Genomic DNA, 20,330 nt, shown 5'->3' on the forward strand with positions numbered 1-20,330 from the left:
AGTTGTCGCTGACCTCACCACGGTGGTCGCCCAGCAGTCACAACAGATTGCGCAACAAGGCCAACAGCTGTCTCAACTGACTGTTATGCTACAACAGTTACTACCACAGCTCCAGCAATCATCTCCTCCGCCAGCTCCTGTACCTCCTCCGCAGCGAGTGGCCGCTTCTGGAATACGACTATCCTTGCCGGATAAATTTGATGGGGACTCTAAGTTTTGCCGTGGCTTTCTTTCCCAATGTTCATTACACTTGGAGATGATGTCGGACCAGTTCCCCACTGAAAGGTCTAAGGTGGCTTTCGTAGTCAGCCTGCTGTCTGGAAAAGCCCTGGCTTGGGCCACACCGCTCTGGGACCGCAATGACCCCGTCACTGCCTCTGTACACTCCTTCTTCTCGGAAATTCGAAGTGTCTTTGAGGAACCTGCCCGAGCCTCTTCTGCTGAGACTGCCCTGTTGAACCTGGTCCAGGGTAATTCTTCCGTTGGCGAGTATGCCGTACAGTTCCGTACCCTTGCTTCAGAATTATCCTGGAATAATGAGGCACTCTGCGCGACCTTTAAAAAAGGCCTATCCAGCAACATTAAAGATGTTCTGGCCGCACGAGAAATCCCTGCTAACCTACATGAACTCATCCATCTTGCCACTCGCATTGACATGCGTTTTTCCGAACGGCGTCAGGAGCTCCGCCAGGATATGGACTCTGTTCGCACGAGGCGTTTCTTCTCCCCGGCTCCTCTCTCCTCTGGTCCCCTGCAATCTGTTCCTGTGCCTCCCGCCGTGGAGGCTATGCAGGTCGACCGGTCTCGCCTGACACCCCAAGAGAGGACACGACGCCGCATGGAGAATCTCTGCCTGTACTGTGCTAGTACCGAACACTTCCTGAAGGATTGTCCTATCCGTCCTCCCCGCCTGGAAAGACGTCCGCTGACTCCGCACAAAGGTGAGACAGTCCTTGATGTCTACTCTGCTTCTCCACGTCTTACTGTGCCTGTGCGGATGTCTGCCTCTGCCTTCTCCTTCTCTGCTGTGGCCTTCCTGGACTCTGGATCTGCAGGAAATTTCATCTTAGCCTCTCTCGTCAACAGGTTCAACATCCCGGTGACCAGTCTCGCCAGACCCCTCTACATCAATTGTGTAAACAATGAAAGATTGGACTGTACTATACGTTTCCGCACGGAGCCCCTTCTAATGTGCATCGGATCTCATCACGAGAGGATTGAACTGTTGGTCCTCCCCAATTGCACTTCTGAAATCCTTCTTGGACTTCCCTGGCTTCAACTCCATTCCCCAATCCTGGATTGGTCCACTGGGGAGATCAAGAGTTGGGGGCCCTCTTGTTCCAAGGACTGCTTAAAACCGGTTCCCAGTAAACCTTGCCGTGTCCCTGTGCTTCCTCATGTAACCGGTCTCCCTAAGGCCTATATGGACTTTGCGGACGTTTTTTGCAAAAAACAAGCTGAGACTCTACCTCCTCACAGGCCTTATGATTGTCCCATTGACCTCCTCCCGGGCACTACTCCACCCCGGGGCAGAATCTATCCTCTGTCCGTCCCAGAGACTCTTGCCATGTCTGAATACGTCCAAGAAAATTTAAAAAAGGGCTTTATCCGTAAATCCTCCTCTCCTGCCGGAGCCGGATTTTTCTTTGTGTCCAAAAAAGATGGCTCTCTACGTCCTTGCATTGACTACCGCGGTCTTAATAAAATCACGGTTAAGAACCGCTACCCCCTACCCCTCATCTCTGAACTCTTTGATCGTCTCCAAGGTGCCCATATTTTTACCAAACTGGACTTAAGAGGTGCTTATAATCTCATCCGCATCAGAGAGGGGGATGAATGGAAAACGGCATTTAACACCAGAGATGGACACTTTGAGTATCTGGTCATGCCCTTTGGTCTATGCAACGCCCCTGCCGTCTTCCAAGACTTTGTTAATGAAATTTTTCGTGATCTACTATACTCCTGTGTTGTTGTATATCTGGACGATATCCTGATTTTTTCTGCCAATCTTGAAGAACACCGCCAGCATGTCCGTATGGTTCTTCAGAGACTTCGTGATAATCAACTCTATGCCAAAATAGAGAAATGTCTGTTTGAATGCCAATCTCTTCCTTTTCTAGGATACTTGGTCTCTGGCCAGGGACTACAAATGGACCCAGATAAACTCTCTGCCGTCTTAGATTGGCCACGCCCCTCCGGACTCCGTGCCATCCAACGTTTTTTGGGGTTCGCCAATTATTACAGGCAATTTATTCCACATTTTTCTACCATTGTGGCTCCTATTGTGGCTTTAACAAAAAAAAATGCCGATCCCAAGTCTTGGCCTCCTCAAGCGGAAGACGCCTTTAAACGACTCAAGTCTGCCTTTTCTTCGGCTCCCGTGCTCTCCAGACCTGACCCATCTAAACCCTTCCTATTGGAGGTTGATGCCTCCTCAGTGGGAGCTGGAGCTGTCCTTCTACAAAAAAACTCTTCCGGGCATGCTGTTACTTGTGGTTTTTTTTCCAGGACCTTCTCTCCGGCGGAGAGGAACTACTCCATCGGGGATCGTGAGCTTCTAGCCATTAAATTAGCACTTGAGGAATGGAGGCATCTGCTGGAGGGATCAAGATTTCCAGTTATTATTTACACCGATCACAAGAACCTCTCCTACCTCCAGTCTGCCCAACGGCTGAATCCTCGTCAGGCCAGGTGGTCTCTGTTCTTTGCCCGATTTAATTTTGAAATTCACTTTCGGCCTGCTGATAAAAACATTAGGGCCGATGCTCTCTCTCGTTCCTCAGATGCCTCTGAAATTGAACTCTCTCCTCAACACATCATTCCTCCTGACTGCCTGATTTCCACTTCTCCAGCCTCCATCAGGCAAACTCCTCCAGGAAAGACCTTTGTTTCTCCACGCCAACGCCTTGGGATCCTCAAATGGGGTCACTCCTCCCATCTCGCAGGTCATGCGGGCATCAAGAAATCTGTGCAACTCATCTCTCGCTTCTATTGGTGGCCGACTCTAGAGACTGATGTGGTGGACTTTGTGCGAGCCTGCACTATCTGTGCCCGGGATAAGACTCCTCGCCAGAAGCCCGCTGGTTTTCTTCATCCTCTACCTGTCCCCGAACAACCTTGGTCTCTGATTGGTATGGATTTTATTACTGACTTACCCCCATCCCATGGCAACACTGTTATTTGGGTGGTCGTTGATCGATTCTCCAAAATGGCACATTTCATCCCTCTTCCTGGTCTTCCTTCAGCGCCTCAGTTGGCTAAACAATTTTTTGTACACATTTTTCGTCTTCACGGGTTGCCTACACAGATCGTCTCGGATAGAGGCGTCCAATTTGTGTCTAAATTCTGGAGGGCTCTCTGTAAACAACTCAAGATTAAATTAAATTTTTCTTCTGCATACCATCCTCAATCCAATGGACAAGTAGAGAGAATTAACCAGATCTTGGGTGACTATTTACGACATTTTGTTTCCTCCCGCCAGGATGACTGGGCAGATCTTCTACCTTGGGCCGAATTCTCGTATAATTTCAGAATCTCTGAATCTTCCTCCAAATCTCCGTTTTTCGTGGTGTACGGCCGTCACCCTCTTCCCCCCCTCCCTACCCCCTTGCCCTCTGGTCTGCCCGCTGTGGATGAAATTTCTCGTGATCTTTCCACCATATGGAAAGAGACCCAAAATTCTCTCTTACAGGCTTCTTCTCGCATGAAGAGATTCGCAGATAAGAAAAGAAGAGCTCCTCCCATTTTTTCCCCTGGAGACAAGGTATGGCTCTCCGCTAAATATGTCCGTTTCCGTGTCCCGAGCTATAAGTTGGGACCACGCTATCTTGGTCCTTTTAAAGTTTTGTGTCAAATTAATCCTGTCTCTTACAAACTTCTTCTTCCTCCTTCTCTTCGTATCCCTAATGCCTTTCACGTCTCTCTTCTTAAACCTCTCATCCTCAACCGTTTTTCTCCTAAATCTGTTCCTCCCACTCCTGTTTCCGGCTCCTCGGACATCTTCTCTGTCAAAGAGATTTTGGCCTCTAAAAAGGTCAGGGGAAGAACTTTTTTTTTAGTGGATTGGGAGGGTTGTGGTCCAGAAGAGAGGTCCTGGGAACCTGAGGACAATATCCTGGACAAAAGTCTGATCCTCAGGTTCTCAGGCCCCAAGAAGAGGGGGAGACCCAAGGGGGGGGGTACTGTTACGCCGAGCGCTCCGGGTCCCCGCTCCTCCCCGGAGCGCTCGCTACACTTCCCTCACTGCAGCGCCCCGGTCGGTTCCACGGACCCGGGGCGCTGCGTTACTACCTCCGGCCGGGATGCGATTCGCGATGCGGGTAGCGCCCGCTCGCGATGCGCACCCCGGCTCCCGTACCTTACTCGCTCCCCGTCAGTTCTGTCCCGGCGCGCGCGGCCCCGCTCCCTAGGGCGCGCGCGCGCCGGGTCTTTGCGATTTAAAGGGCCACTGCACCGCTGATTGGTGCAGTGGTTCCAATTAGTGTTTACACCTGTGCACTTCCCTATATCACCTCACTTCCCCTTCACTCCCTCGCCGGATCTTGTTGCCCTAGTGCCAGTGAAAGCGTTCCTTGTGTGTTCCTTGCCTGTGATTCCAGACCTTCTGCCGTTGCCCCTGACTACGATCCTTGCTGCCTGCCCCGACCTTCTGCTACGTCCGACCTTGCTTCTGTCTACTCCCTTGTACCGCGCCTATCTTCAGCAGCCAGAGAGGTTGAGCCGTTGCTAGGGGATACGACCTGGTCACTACCGCCGCAGCAAGACCATCCCGCTTTGCGGCGGGCTCTGGTGAAAACCAGTAGTGACTTAGAACCGATCCTCTAGCACGGTCCACGCCAATCCCTCTCTGGCACAGAGGATCCACTACCTGCCAGCCGGCATCGTGACACTTACCTTTAAAAAAATCATAATTCTTTCATTTTTGCACCTAAAAATCCATATGATGGCTTATTTTTTGCGCCACCAATTCTTCTTTGTAATGCCGTCAGTCATTTTACCCAAAAAGCTATGGCGAAACAGGAAAAAAAATCATTGTGTGACTAAATTGAAGAAAAAATCTCCATTTTGTAACTTTTGGGGGCTTCCGTTTCTACGTAGTACATTTTTTTAGTAAAAATGACACCTTATCTTTATTCTGTAGGTCCATATGATTAAAATGATACTCTACTTATATAGGTTTGATTTTGTCGTACGTCTGGAAAAAAATCATAACTACATGCATGAAAATTTATACGTTTAAAATTGTCATCTTCTGACCCCTATAACTTTTTTATTTTTTATATACTGGGCTGAATGAGGGCCCTTTTTTTGCGGCATGATCTGAAGTCTTTAGCGGTACAAATTTTGTATTGATCGGACTTTTTGATCGCTTTTTATGAATAGTTTCATTATATCAAAAGTGACCAAAAATACACTATTTTGGACTTTGGAATTTTTGGGCGTGTACGCCATTGACCATGTGGTTCAATTAATTATATATTTTTATAATTCGAACACTTCTGCATGCAGCAATACCACATATGTTTATTTTTATTGTTTTTTGGGGGTGATTCAAACTTTTATTAGGGAAGGGGTTAAATGATCTTTATTAACTTTTTTTCACTTTTTTTTTGCAATATTATAGCCCCTATAGGGGGCTATAGCACTGCACACACTGATCTTTTACATTGATCATTGTTATCCCATAAGATGACATTAATCAATGATTCTGCCGCTTGACTGCTCATGCCTGGATCTCAGGCACGGAGCAGTCATTCGGTGATCAGACACACAGGAGGAAGGTAGGGCCCCTCCTTGTGTCCTCCAGCTGTTCAGGATGCCGCGATTTTGCCACGGCAGTCTCGAACAGCCCACTGAGCTACCAGGAAGTAGTTTACTTTCACTTTAGAAATGGCGATCAACTTTGAACAGCGCTTCTAAAGGGTTAATAGCGCGTTATAGAAAGGGAGCGGACTCAGGGTGTACAGGGACAAGCATAAGCCACTTCACGTGAAGAAAAGATAGGAACATGGAGGGGTGAGGAGGGGGGGTTAACCCATTACTGTCCCTCTGCCATGATCCATATTGGGACACATAAAGTGACATTTAAGAGAACTATGCTTGTTCCTACTCTTAAATGTCACTTCATTTGTCATCTGTCAGTTGACATTCTACATGCTGTGGTTGCTATTGGTCACATGTTGACTCTGCGTCATATCGGGTTGGTCCCGGGGGCCACCAATGGCCGGGACCCGCGGTGATGCCTGGTATTAACCCTTCAGACGTGGCGATCAAAGTTGATCGCCGCATCTAAAGTTAAAAAAACCTCTTCCTGGCAGCTCAGTCGGGCTGATTGGGACCTGCTTGCTGTCTGATCGCCAAATGACTGCTTCGTGCCTGAGATCCAGGCAGGAGCAGTCAAGCATCGAAAACACAGATCAATGCTATGCTATGGAGTAGAATTGGTGTTTAAAACGGGGTCACGCCGTGACCTCGCATCACACCGGGTCGGTCCCGGCTGCTAATCATAGCCGGGACCCTGGGCTAACAGCGTGCAGCATCGGTCGCTGTGCCACGTTGACCGCCGCGTCTGAAAGCGAAAGTAAACCCTTCCCGGCAGCTCAGTCGGGTTGATCGGGACATCGCAATAAAATCGCGATGTTCCGATCAGTTGGGACGCATGCGGAGGTCTCCTTACCAGTCTCCGCGGCGTCCGATCGTCGATTGATTGCTCCAAGCCTGAGCTACAGGCTTGAGCAATCAAGCCCCTATCTCACTGATCTGTGCAAAGCTATGGCTTTGCAGGGATCAGCATAGGAGATCAGTGTGTGCAGTGTTATAGGCCCCTATGGGAGCTATAGTACTGCAAAAAAAAGTGAAAAAAAAAGTTAACAATGGTCATTTAACCCCTTCCCTAATAAAAGTTTGAATCACCTCCCTTTTCCCATAAAAAAAAACTGTGTAAATAAAAATAAACATATGTGGTATCACCGCGTGCGTAAATGTCCGAACTATAAAAAAATATCTTAAATTAAATCTCACGGTCAATGGCGTGCGCGCAAAAAAATTCCAAAGTCCAAAATAGTGTATTTTTGGTCCCTTTTTATATCATGAAAAAATGAATAAAAAGTGATCAAAAAGTCCAATCAATACAAAAATGGTACCGATAAAAACTACAGAACACGGCGCAAAAAATGAGCCCTCATAGCGGCCCATACGCAGAAAAATAAAGAAGTTATAGGGGTTAGAAGATGAGAATTTTTTACATATAAATTTTCCTGCATGTAGTTATGATTTTTTTCGGAAGTACGACAATATCCAACCTATATAAAAAGGGTATCATTTTAACCATATGTACCATACAGAATAAAGACAAGGTGTTATTTTTACCGAAAAATCAACTGCGTAGAAACGGAAGCCCCCAAAAGTAACAAAATGACATTTTTTCTTCAATTTTGTCACACAATTAATTTTTTTTCTATTTCGCCCTGAATTTTTGGGTGAAATGACTAATGACACTGCAAAGTAGAATTGGTGGCGCAAAAAATAAGCCATCATATGGAATTTTATGTGCAAAATTGAAAGCGTTATGATTTTTAGAAGGTGATGAGGAAAAAATGAAAATGCAAAAACAGAAAAACCCTGCATCCTTAAGGGGTTAAAAACTTCAGATCACGGCGCAAAAAATTAGTCCTCATACTGCCCTGTACATGGAAAAATAAAAAAGTTATAGGGGTCAGAAGATGACATTTTTAAATGTATAAATTTTCCTGCATGTAGTTATGATTTTTTCCAGAAGTACACATTTTAACTGTAAGGACAGAATAAAGAGAATGTGTCATTTTTACCGAGATATGCACTGCATAGAAACGGAAGCCCCCAAAAGTTGCAAAATGGCGTTTTTTTCTTTGATTTGTCGCACAATGATTTTTTTCCGTTTTGCTATGGATTTTTGGGTAAAATGTCTAATGTCACTGCAAAGTAGAATTGGTGACCCAAAAAGTAAGCCATAATATGGATTTTTAGTGGAAAATTGAAAGGGTTATGATTTTTAAAAGGTAAGGAGGAAAAAACAAAAATGCAAAAACTGAAAAACCCTGCGTTCTTAAGGGGTTAAAAGAGGGCTGGATACATTTAAGTGCTTTTTTCATTTTCTTTTAACTATTACTAATGCAATTGATGCAAATGATTGTAGACCAGGTGCTGTCAAAATAAATTGTGTATACAGGAACTAAGAGGGAGATTCATCAAAACTTGTGCAGAGGAACAGTTGACCAGTTCCATAGAAACCAATCAGATCGCTTGTTTCCTTTTTAGCAAGGCAACTGAAAAATGAAAGAAGCAAGCTGATTGGTTGCTCTGGGCAACTGGTCAAGTTTTCCTCAGCATGGGTTTTGATGAATCTCCCCTTAAGAGTCTGCATGACTCTAAACTGAAATGCAGTCCTATCCAAGTTCCATTTATTAGAACAGGTCCCAAAATATAACTCTATCAAGACTGTCCCAAACTGGGGGTCAGGCTTAAATACATACATATATTTTTTAGCTTCAAATGGGAAGGTAAAAGCACAATTTTTGAATTTGTATTTACTTCAATGGTAGTTTCAAGATAACTGCAGGACCTAGAGGCACCTGCATTTAAAAGGAACCAATCAGCATATTTTAGCATATATAACACTTGGCAATGCGTTATATATGCTAAAAACCGTTATCCACACCATCCCTGGGGGACATTTGTGCCCCCAGGGATGGGGAAGAAAATAAGTTAAAAAGTCCCCCCCGGCTGCCCCGGCAAGTAGTCCCCTGGGTGGGGACTTGCACTTAGCAGCTCTGTTCGCTGCAGCCGTGGCCCCGCCCCGACAGCTTGAATGACAGCTTGTGTCACCGCTCTGCTCTGTCTGCTTAGGGAGCATAGCAGTGGCACGAGCAGGCTTGTTTTTTGTGCGACCAGTTGTCCTTTGTAATGACATTTTACCATAAAATGTATGGCGCAACCAAAAAAATATTATTTGCGTTGTGAAATTAAAATTAATTTTTTTGGAAGGTTATGTTTTCATGCTGTGCACTTTATGGTAAAATAGACATATTTTCTTTATTTTGTGGGTCAATACGATTAAAATGATATCCATGATTACATACTTTATTATTGTACCGCTTAAAAAAAATCTCAAACTTTTTAACCAAATTAGTAGGTTTAAAATCCCTCTATTTTGATGACCTATAACTTTCTAATTTTTCTGTATACGCGGCGGTATGGGGCTCATTTTTTGCGCTGTGATCTGTACTTTTTATCGATACCAGATTTGCATATATGAAACTTTTAAACAACTTTTAATTTTTTTTACATTTATGCTGTTCACCGTATAGGATCATTAACATTATATTTTCATAGTTTGGACATTCACTTTGGGGGTAAAATGGGAAAAGGGACGATTTAAATTTTTATTGGGGGAGGGGATTTTTTAAATTGTTTTACTTTTATTTATTTATTTTTTTTTACACTTTTTATGTCCCTATAGGGGACTATCTGTAGCAATCACTTGATTGCTTCTACTGTTCAGTGCTATGCATAGGGCATAGCACTGATCAGTGTTACCGGTCCTCTTCTTCTCTGGTCGGCTCGATGTCAGACCAGAACAGAAGACCCCAGGAGACGGAAGGAGGCAGCTGAGGAGACCTCCGTCCTCCGCCGCAGGTGATCCGATCATCCATTTAAACACGCGCATTGCCGCAGATGCTGTGATCTGTATTGATCACAGCTTCTGAGGGGTTAATGGCCGACATCAGCGCGATTGCTGATGTCCGCCATTACTGGTGGGTCCCTGGCTGCTGATAGCATCCGGGACATGTCGCGCATGATGCGAGCACCATACCGCTGTGAGTGTCATGCATAGGATGTTAATGTACATCCAGGTGCATTAAGTACCAGGGCATCAGGACATACATAAATATTCAGAAGGTATAATGCAAGCACATAAATGTCTGATCTGTGTTTTTTTGGGGGGAGAAAAAAATCTAAATGCATGGTCGACCATTGACTAATCGACCATTACCGATTCATTATAAATTTCCAATGTTTAAAAATATAATGAGACTTCCTTCTAGGGGAGAATCCCTCCATAATGTGGTGCAGTACAGAGGCACCATATGGTGGCACACAGGGCGACTGTGTTTCTGTTGGAAGGTACTGAATAGATGCCATGTGCCTTTGTTCCAACTCTTTGCACATGGCTGTGCTGTGTACATGAGGCCTAACTCGACAACATGGTTTCAGGCCACTCACAGATTAGTACTGAAAGCATTACTGTCCTTTGGAAACACTTTTGGCATGTTGAACAATATATTAACCTCCAAGTCTTGTAACAACATTTTCATGTGGTTTTCATTCATTTTTCTGAAAATTAAGTATTGCTGAGACCACTAGTTGTGAAGAGTTTGTTCATCTTAGTCATCTCTTTGTATGCAATTTACTGTATATTTATACTGAGCAATTACATTAATCTGAGGATGGGTTTATCCCTTGTTATCTAATATTTATCTATCTTACAGGTGGAAAGATGGGTACGTTCCTCTTCCTGTATGTTGCCTTGTCTCTTCTGAGGACAGCGTTCACCTGCCCTGAGGCATGCTCCTGTGTGGACAAATACAATCAACAGTTTGCTGACTGTACTTACAAGAAGCTACTAAAGGTCCCAAATGGGTTTCCTTCAAATGTCACCACCCTCAGTCTTTCAGCCAACAAAATCAGTGCTCTGAAGAAGTCCAATTTTGTAGGAGTGCCGCAGGTGACATCTTTGTGGTTAGCTCATAATGATATTAGTTCAGTAGAAAGAGGTACATTGACAACTTTGATTTATCTTAAAAACCTGGATATTAGTTTTAACCAACTAGTCGAATTTCCATGGGAGGATCTGGCCAGCCTTCCAGCCCTTCAACTGATAAAAATGAACAACAACCGCATGGTCAACCTACCATTGGATGCCTTCAAAAATCTAAAAGATCTTAGGTCTCTCAGAATAAATAATAATAATTTCACTGTAATTCGGGAAGGAACCTTCAAGCCTCTTCTCTCTCTTCTGCACATTCAGATCTACAATAATCCTTTCCAATGTACTTGCTCACTCATATGGCTGAAAAAATGGATTGAAGAAGCACAGATTACCGTAGCAGAGAAGGATTTAATTGTATGTGCTTCCCCTGCCGACCTTCAGGGGAAAAAAATTATTGCAATTCCAGATTTGCCATGCATGTCCCCTACTGTGCAGTTAAGCTATCACCCTAATCTTGATAACACTGAGTTATATGATGGATTTACTCTCAGTTTACACTGCTTGGTCAGTGGAAGTCCAAAGCCAACAATCCAATGGAAAGTTCGCAATTCAACCCAAGAGACTGAGATTAAAACCTCCAGTGATGTGGCTAAAGCAGAGTTATCTGGAAATTTTCTGGTTTATCAGAATGGAACACTGGTAATCCCACACCTAAGCAAGAAATTAGAAGGTGCATATACTTGTATAGCCACAAATGAGATGGGAAGTAGCCAGGGTTCCGTCAATGTCTCTGTGGCTGGAAGTCAAAAAAATCCCACAAAGGTAGAGGATCCGGCAGCTGGAAAGACACCTAAAGATACCAAAAAACCTACAGATAAAGACATGGGAAACAGTGTTCTTAAATTAGATAAAACAGAGGAAAAACTGAATTCTGTCAAACCAACAGTATCAACTGCTGGCACAGAGGATAACAAAATAAATACCAGAGAGGACTCAAATGAAAAGAAATGTGGACCTAGTGTAGGAGGTCTACATGTTTCCAACCATGCATTCAATGAGAGCAGCAACTTGAAACCTCATGTGTTTGATCTGGGGGTAATAGCTCTGGATGTATCAGAGAAAGATGCAAAGGTACAAATAACTCCATATAATACACATTTTGGCAAACAGAACCTAAAGATGCTTTATCTCTGTCAGGAGAGCCCTAAAGGCTATTCTTTGGTGCAGTGGTCAGAAATTGAGGATCAAGTAAACTCCTATTGGTTTCAAGGGCTGACCCCTGGCACCAACTATTCTGTATGTCTAACGTACAAAGGAGAAGATTGTCATGTGCAGGTGGTTTTTACCACTAAGAAAGAAGTCCCCTCTTTGATCATTATCATTATAGTGAGCATTTTTCTTCTTGGTTTGGCCACCATACCTCTAGTGGGAGCTACATGCTGTCACCTACTTTCTAAGTACCATGGCAAAAACTATAAATTAATAATGAAGACCCAAAAACAAGATCCAATGGAAAAGCACATGGCCGCTGATTTTGACCCGAGATCATCCTATGTAGAATCAGAAAAGAATTTTGATCCTAATGAAGCTGAAGGGGAAGAAGGTGAAACAGAGGGAGTAGCAGCTTCTGTAGATGTTGAGAAGGAGGTTGAAGGAAGTGTATTAGATGAAGCTCTTCCAACCTCTCAATCCAAAACCAACCAGGAAGATTTTGAGGTGGGATCTGAGTACAGTGACAAGCTCCCTTTGGGAGCTGAGGCTGTGACCATCTCTGAAGAAATTAATGGTAACTACAAGGATCCTGCCCGCTGATATGGCAAGAGGTATCAAGATATCCTTCTCATTCAATCCCTTTGATTTATCTGTAAATGTGTTTAAAAGTGAGACCTTCTATAATTCACAAGCTCATCCGTATCCATGTACTACCCCTGCAAGTATAAAAACCTGAACAGAGTCTCCAGAAATATGCCTCTAGAAAGAATTTACAGGTTAACGGAGGAATGTAAAGCATACACACAAGTTAAGAGGTGTGATGGATAAACAAAAAACCACAATGGCAGTGATCTCAGTACTGTTGGGCAGGCTGAGAATAATAGCAAACCAATACTCACCAGTTCAAAGCCTCAACAAAAAGACTCTGGCCATTCTAGCAGTAGACAGCTATGCTGATGGTTTCAGAACACTGCACAATGTATGCATGCCCCGTGTGTCGCATATCTGTGTGCATCACTGTTTACGTAGCAATGTATGTGAATATGCCACAAAACGTGTTCTGTAGGTTAGTCTTTAAAAAAAAGTGTGTAAATGTTTTGCCAACAGGTGAGTGCACTGTGCGTATATATATTTATAGGTAAATGTATATAAAAGTGCTTCTACAGAGAGCACTTACTACATAGCATGGTGTATACCTGCCTACAAAACTGCCTACTTACGCATATACAGTATACCCATACCTAGCATCCAAATATTTTGCAGTTTATAAACATTTCCCACACATATACACATTATTAGGGTATATGAGATCTAAGGATTTGCCTAACCACAAGACCAAAAAGATATTTGTACTTCACTAAAACCCCGTACCAGTAACCAAGATGATGCAACAATGGCTTACAATGGGATAGGCCTGTAATTCTATTACAGTATACAAATGTTTCTTATAAAGTCATGACTGCAGCTATCCAATGCTTTTAGATGTATATATAAACCAGGACTGTATATCAATTCCATAATACACGGTCAGATGCTTCTCCATCACCACTTAATGTAGAAAATCAGATCTATGTGAATCCCAAAGAGATAAAGCTGGAGGATTATGGAGGAACAATGAGTAATACGAGTACACCTGCTCTGTGTCTTCTCCAAGCTATAATACTGTATACAACCTTAACTGTGTCTCCTGGGACCACATCACCATCCCTCTGCTGTGAGTCAAAAGGACATACGGTTAACCTCTAACTGCCCTGAAAAGATGATAGCACAATATTTCTACGGAGCCAATTCTTTGTTATCCTAAGTCAGTGGGTGTAAAGGTGTTACATTGGGGGTCTTCACCTAGAGTCACAGATAAACTGATTCTGGAAGTCACTTTGGACATAACCTTCAGTCTTCTATGGACATGTAGCTTATATTTCTTTTGGCTACAAGTACAGTATGCCGCCTTTGTTAGAATGTTCTGAGTAGGAGTTAGTTACAAATGTTACTCATAGATTTTTCTTATTACACAGTGTTTTTATGCTTTTTGATCAATATTTAATAACATTGTTACATTTGCTATTGCTTTCTGGTATACAATTACAAACATTTCTGTAATCTGTTTTTATTACCTAGGGAGTCCAGTTCTGTCCAAATTTACAAGATATTTAAGAATTTAGTTAGAATATTGGAGAATTTTTTTTTAATAGAAATGATCTACATTTAAATGATTATTACTGGACCCACCAGCCCACACTTGTATAATATTATTATGAATTTTTCCAATTTTGACTTGCCATTGCCCGGCACCAAAAATGTGAACTTGTTGCTGCAGGTATATACTATACAGTATAGCAGCATATACCTACAATCTGTATATGTTTCTACTGCACACATTCATGCACTTAATTGTAACTTTCTCAGTGCCTGAATCATATCCATTGTTAAAGATGTATACGCCTTTTTACCTTTGTACTAATCTGTTTTGTTGTGATTTGATACTTTGGATATTTTAGGTGTTTTTATTTACTTTTTTTTGTAGTAGTTTCTTCTTTGATACTAGGGGAATAATAGCATTGTTACAGGGGACAGTTTAAAAAAATGGTGCTCATTATACTAACTTGTGAAAGAAGAGTTTGGAAACCTAGAAAGCTCCAGAGAGTCATTTACATATATTAAGATTGTTGCAGATCATAAAAAACACAAATGTATTTATGAAATAAAGCACCTATTGTATTTACTATAATAGAATTTTCCATTAGGGCAGTCTTACAGAATATCATTTTACCAAGAGCTGTGTGAATTATTGTTGGCCTAAAAGTATCTAAAAGAAATTAGGCTTCTGTAGAAGTGAACCTGAAATCTCGTTCACATGTACCAACTTTAGATACAACATGCAGATCTTACTGGAGGCACCTGGATATAAGAATCAAATCATCGTATCATGACCTCACAGTAAGGCCGGGTTCACACTGCATTATGGGAAAAAATCAACCTGAGATTCCGAGTGCGGGCAGACATTAGGTAGGCGGGTAGGGCCGTGCAGATATTGGCATCCCGATAGACAGTGGAGATCCACTAGAACATTGGACTTGTTTAATGATCTGGCAGATTTTTTCAAGGGGATTTTCCAGGTGGAAAGTCCGCCTCGAAAAATCTGCAGTATGCGGAGTCAGAAATTCTGTAGTGGGAACCTAGGCTTAGAGAAGTTTACCAAAACTGAGGCAAAGAAAAAGTGGAGCATTTGACCATAGTAATCAAGGCGTGAGGTTGGGGATGGAAGGGAGTCAGATGGGGCATCATGGGACTCTGCCATAGCCATCGTGTTTAAATACAGATCTAAAGCAGTCAACTGAATCTTTAATCCTAGGTGAAGAAAAACCTAAGGGTATGTTCATACAGGCAGAAACCCCCCAAAAATGCCCTGGAAAAAAGATTGTTTTTGATTTCCCTCTGACTTCAAAGGGAAATGTTCAACAAAAGCACTGAAAAAAAGAAATATGCCACTTGGTAGCTGATAATGAAATCAATGGGACCTTACAAAAAAAACCCTGAAAAGCCACATAAAAAGAGTTGGATTTTAAAGCAGTTTATGCAGTTACATTTTAAGAAGCTTCTTTTACTGTGTGAACTGACAATAACTGCACTTGTAGCTTCTTTGAAAAGAAATGTTTTAAAAATGAGTGGAAGAATCTGATTGGTTATTAAGGGTAACCTCTTAACCCTTTCTTTATATTAGATCAGATTTGTTATTAAGGATGACCTCTTAACCTTTTCTTTATATTAGATTTGTTCTCTCCTGTTGCGAGATGTATGAAGAGCACAGACAGGTTTATACATCCCTTGGTGCTCTATCTCCTGTCATATTTATCTTTTTACAAAGAATAAGCTTAACAATAAAATGTATTACTTATACACAACACTATGCCATTCATCTTGCTCAAGTTAAACCTAGAGTCAGCCCTTTTTTCAGTTCCAATGAAAGCAAATTGGTTTGACATGAGTGTAGGAAAAAATGTCTCTTAGTTTAGGCCATGCATGACTAATGATAAATCTGGTCCTTATAATAGATAAATGATCCTTCAATTAACCATGGCCTGCCCAAAGTAATAGTGGACTGTACTTTGATGTGTGAGATGAGCTATGATTGGCTAAGGCTCTTTTAATGAGAGTGCTCAATTAAAGCATCACCTTTAGTAAGAAACTTGACATAACCAATATTTCTAGCTTACTGTATAAGATGTTTAGAATAATTTTATTAACGAATCTGCTACCCATACAATATAGACATGGATTACTAGTGACTGCTCCTAGGCTCCTTTATTGCTACATGATGCTGTGCTTTGTTAGACTATTTGTGAATAACCACCATCTGCACTACCATTCCTAATCATACTCACCTTCCCTGACCCCTTACCTGCCTCTGCAGTCCTGGCAGTGCCGCATCCCAGCTGTGCAGCCTTCCTGCTTTTGTTATGACTCATAAGAAATGCCCAGCTATTAATGATTAGCTAAGTTGGCATTGAAACAAAAGCAGGAAGAGCTGCTTAAAGGAAAACTGTCAGCCAGTTCACCCACACTAAACTCAATGCACTGGGTAATAGTGTGGGTGAACAGGAGTCCATACACGGATCACTTACTTTTTTAGGTATTCCTGCTGCCGAGTTGTTGTCCGCTAAAGTTTCGTAATTCTGGCCTTCATTTGCGCTCTGAAGGCGATTCCCCCGCCTTTGGGTTCCGGAGAAGGGGCCTTAGTCCACCCCCCTTGTTCGCATATCCATTTTCCCCCCGAGTACAGCGTTCTGTCTGCAGAGCGCATGCGCTGAAGATTTTACACAGCTCTCGCGTCCTGACGACGTGAGACCTGTGCGTCGGGAGAGTGCTCTGCAAAGTATAACTGCGCATGCGCTGGTCCCTCGCTACACCCGGACGTACCTCTTTCTGAAGTCTCTGTACTCCCGACTTCCAGGTGTAGCGAGGGACCGGCGCATGCGCAATTACACTTTGCAGAGCGCTCTCCCGATGCACAGCTCTCACATCATTGGGACGCGAGAGCAGGGTAAAATCTTCAGCGCATTCGCTCTGCAGACAGAGCGCTGCGCTCAGGGGAAAAATGAATATGCAAACAAGGGGGAGGGGGCTAAGGCCCCTTCCTCCAGAACCCAAAGCCAAGCTGCTGGCGGGGGACCCGCCTTCAGAGCGCAAATGAATGCCAAAATTACGGAACTTTAGCGGACGACAACTTGGCAGCAAGAAAATCTAAAAATTAAGTGACCCGTGTATGGACTCCTGTTCACCCATACTACAACCCAGTGTATTGGGTTTAGTGTGGGTGAACTGGCTGACAGTTTTCCTTTAACATGGATGACATTGGCAGGGGTTCAGCCAGGTTAGTATAATTTATTTTTTAAGTTAGTTCAATCCCAGAACTACTATAACTTTGTTGGGCCAGACAACACAAATGTTTGGCAACTTTGGAAAATCCCTTTTGTGTTTGAAAGGTGCCCCTACAATAAGCTGATCACAGGGTGTCCACAATTGTGAAGGGTTGTGAGAGTAAATGAAAATCAACAATAATTTAGTATTGTGCCACCAAGCTGTGCAGGGAAGGAAGTGCAGCCACTCTCCAGTTCTCTGTACAGATGGGGGAACATGGCCCACTATGCAAGAGAAAAGTCAGTAAAGGAGATGCAGTGCTACACCAGTGCTGTGTTCTCTTCATTCTGACCATTCATGCCAAGGAAATTAAATATTGCAGTTTCCATTTAAGTCAATGGGATATCAATGCCATACTGTATGTATTGGGTTCCTCAGAGAGAAAACCTCTTTGCAGTTTTTGCAGATTACTGTTAATATTTGCAAATTAGTTTCATTAATTTATGTCTTTGTCTTTGAAATTAGTGAGAAAAACACATTTTATTGTATAGCTGAATATTAATAGATAAACAATATTAAACATAACGTTTAAAGTGGAAGTACAACAGAAGCAAAACTTTCAATTTGAGTATATCATAAATAACACCTAACACTAGGTTTTTAATTTCTAAAACCTATCTATCAGGGCTCAAGTCCTGCAGAAATGAAGTTTCTGCACTTTTTCCACAGCAGGAACACAGTTTCCATTAGCATACGTCCTACAGGACCAGCCCTTGAGGGAGTTCCCATACTTCTTTCCCAGGACTTTAGCCCTGGAGTCTATATACAGTGGCCCACCTCTCATTCTGACCAGTGACCACCCATTTTTGAGCAGGAGCTAGAGACAGTGAGCTGCCAAGATATATGGCCCAGATATATATATATATATATATATCTGTCTGAAACTAAAACTGTCTGGGTTTTTAATAGAAACCAATCATGGCTCTGATTGTTTGTTCTGGGAAGGTAAGCCAGTTTTTGTCTCCATTGGATTGATAAATCTGGGACTTTGCATACTTTTTTTTTTTTTTACCAGGCTCACCCCCATAAAAAACTATTTTTTGTCCAGGTTTGGGTATTTGTCTCAAAGAGGTTTCAGGTACTTACCGTAACTACTGTACTTTTGGCACGCACATCTTCTTGATAATCTATTTTTATCTAATCTATGGTCTGTATTCAGTTATGGCTCAATTGACTACAAATGTTACAAATCTCTCTTTATTTCTATATTTCATGGTTTACTATGTACTATTTCCCTAAGAAATGTGTATTGTTATTAGTAAGATGTTTGTCATTGTGAAATGTTGGTTAATGATTAAGAATACAGAGGCACTGAGATATGATGTATACAAAACCAATAAAATGCTGTAATAACAAGAAGACTGGAATTGGAGATTATTTTTGACAGTGACCTCCAACGTGAACAGCATTCATTCCCCCTCCTCTGTGTTTTTCTGCTATTTTCTATCTGGCTTTCACCAAGGTCTTTTATTACCTCCTACTGCTCACACAATTCTACCACAAATATATTTCTAAATCTCTGGAATCATAGGACCATTTCTCTTTAGATAGTCCAAATAGGGGAGATATACGCTAGCATGCAATACGGTGTATGTTTAACACCGCCACACTGTTCACAAAATTATTAGTCAAAATAAAAGGAATAGTGTATGTCATTCTGACCTCTATTATGGACTATGGGGGAGATTTATCACTGTGGGATTAGCTACAAATGATTTCAAAACCAATTTACCAGGCTTAAGTTATGTGTATGTGGGCCTAACTTATCGAAAGTCGCACACGGTGTGATAAAGTTGGCTCACATGCACATATGTGGGATTTTTGCTTCTGTGAAATTGTAAGTAAGTTTTGTAGGTGAAAAGATCGCTGGGATTGACAAAGGAACATAGAAAGAAATAGAAGCGGAGCACTCACACGATCGCTGGTCTTGAATTCAAGCTGTATTGACGGAGATCCCGATACCGGTGACTTCTGCAGGGAGGCGAAGGTGGATTAGTGGGGAGCTCAGACGGCGGCTAGCCGCCGTCTGAGCTCCCCCCTAATCCACCTTCGCCTCCCTGCAGAAGTCACCGGTATCGGGTCCTCTGTTAATAAAGCTTGAATTCAAGACCAGCGATCGTGTGAGTGCTCCGCTTCTATTTCTTTCTATGTTCCTTTGTCTATTTGTATCTTGAGACGTGATGCACCATTAGTGATCCACGCTGGGATATCACCTCCTCCTTCTCCACCTGGACATATATGTGTGCCGTTCAGTTGCCGGTGCCAATTTTTTTCATTGCAGTTTTTTGTGTACTTTTTCTGTTAGTCGAGATCGCTGGTATTGGTTTGTGACATTTGGAGCCCTCTGCGACAAAATTTGTGACATTTGGAGAAAAGTCGCACATGATAAATTCACATCCACTGCAAAGTCAAAGAGCAAAAAATCGTTCAAGTAAACAAAAATCACTTAAAAGGGTTATCCAGGAAAAAACTTTTTTTTTTATGTATATCAACTGGCTCCAGAAAGTTAAACACATTTGTAAATTACTTCTATTAAAAAATCGTAATCCTTTCAGTACTTATGAGCTTCTGAAGTTAAGGTTGTTCTTTTCTGTCTATGTGCTCTCTGATGACACGTGTCTTGGGAACCGCCCAGTTTAGAAGAGGTTTGCTATGGGGATTTGCTTCTAAACTGGGCGGTTCCCGAGACACGTGTCATCAGAGAGCACTTCGACAGAAAAGAACAAACTTAACTTCAGAACCTCATAAGTGCTGAAAGGATTAAGATTTTTTTATAGAAGTAAGTTACAAATGTATTTAACTTTCTGGAGCCAGTTGATATATATAAAAAAAAGTTTTTTCCTGGATAACCCCTTTAAGGACAAAAAATCTCACAAAAAGTCGCAATATCACCAATGCTAATTTCCACTTTTTTACACACTAAAAGATGTGTAAATTATTGATAAATTCCCCC

The 20,330-nt window shown here is 42.4% G+C and overlaps 1 protein-coding gene across 4 annotated transcripts in view; it reads left to right on the forward strand.

The window, feature by feature from the left end:
• The window catches only part of ISLR2 (immunoglobulin superfamily containing leucine rich repeat 2), a 76,841-nt gene extending 58,105 nt beyond the window's left edge, over positions 1-18,736 (forward strand). For all 4 annotated transcript variants that reach the window (XM_056572754.1, XM_056572752.1, XM_056572753.1 and 1 more), the window contains one exon: positions 10,527-18,736. In XM_056572754.1, coding sequence (XP_056428729.1) covers positions 10,535-12,559 — 2,025 coding nt within the window. In that variant the 5' untranslated portion in view covers positions 10,527-10,534 and the 3' untranslated portion in view covers positions 12,560-18,736. The remainder of the gene's footprint in view (positions 1-10,526) is intronic.
• Positions 18,737-20,330: the final 1,594 nt, after the last annotated feature.

Source organism: Hyla sarda, chromosome 4 (assembly GCF_029499605.1).
Source record: "Hyla sarda isolate aHylSar1 chromosome 4, aHylSar1.hap1, whole genome shotgun sequence".
In the NCBI taxonomy this organism is placed as follows: domain Eukaryota; kingdom Metazoa; phylum Chordata; class Amphibia; order Anura; family Hylidae; genus Hyla; species Hyla sarda.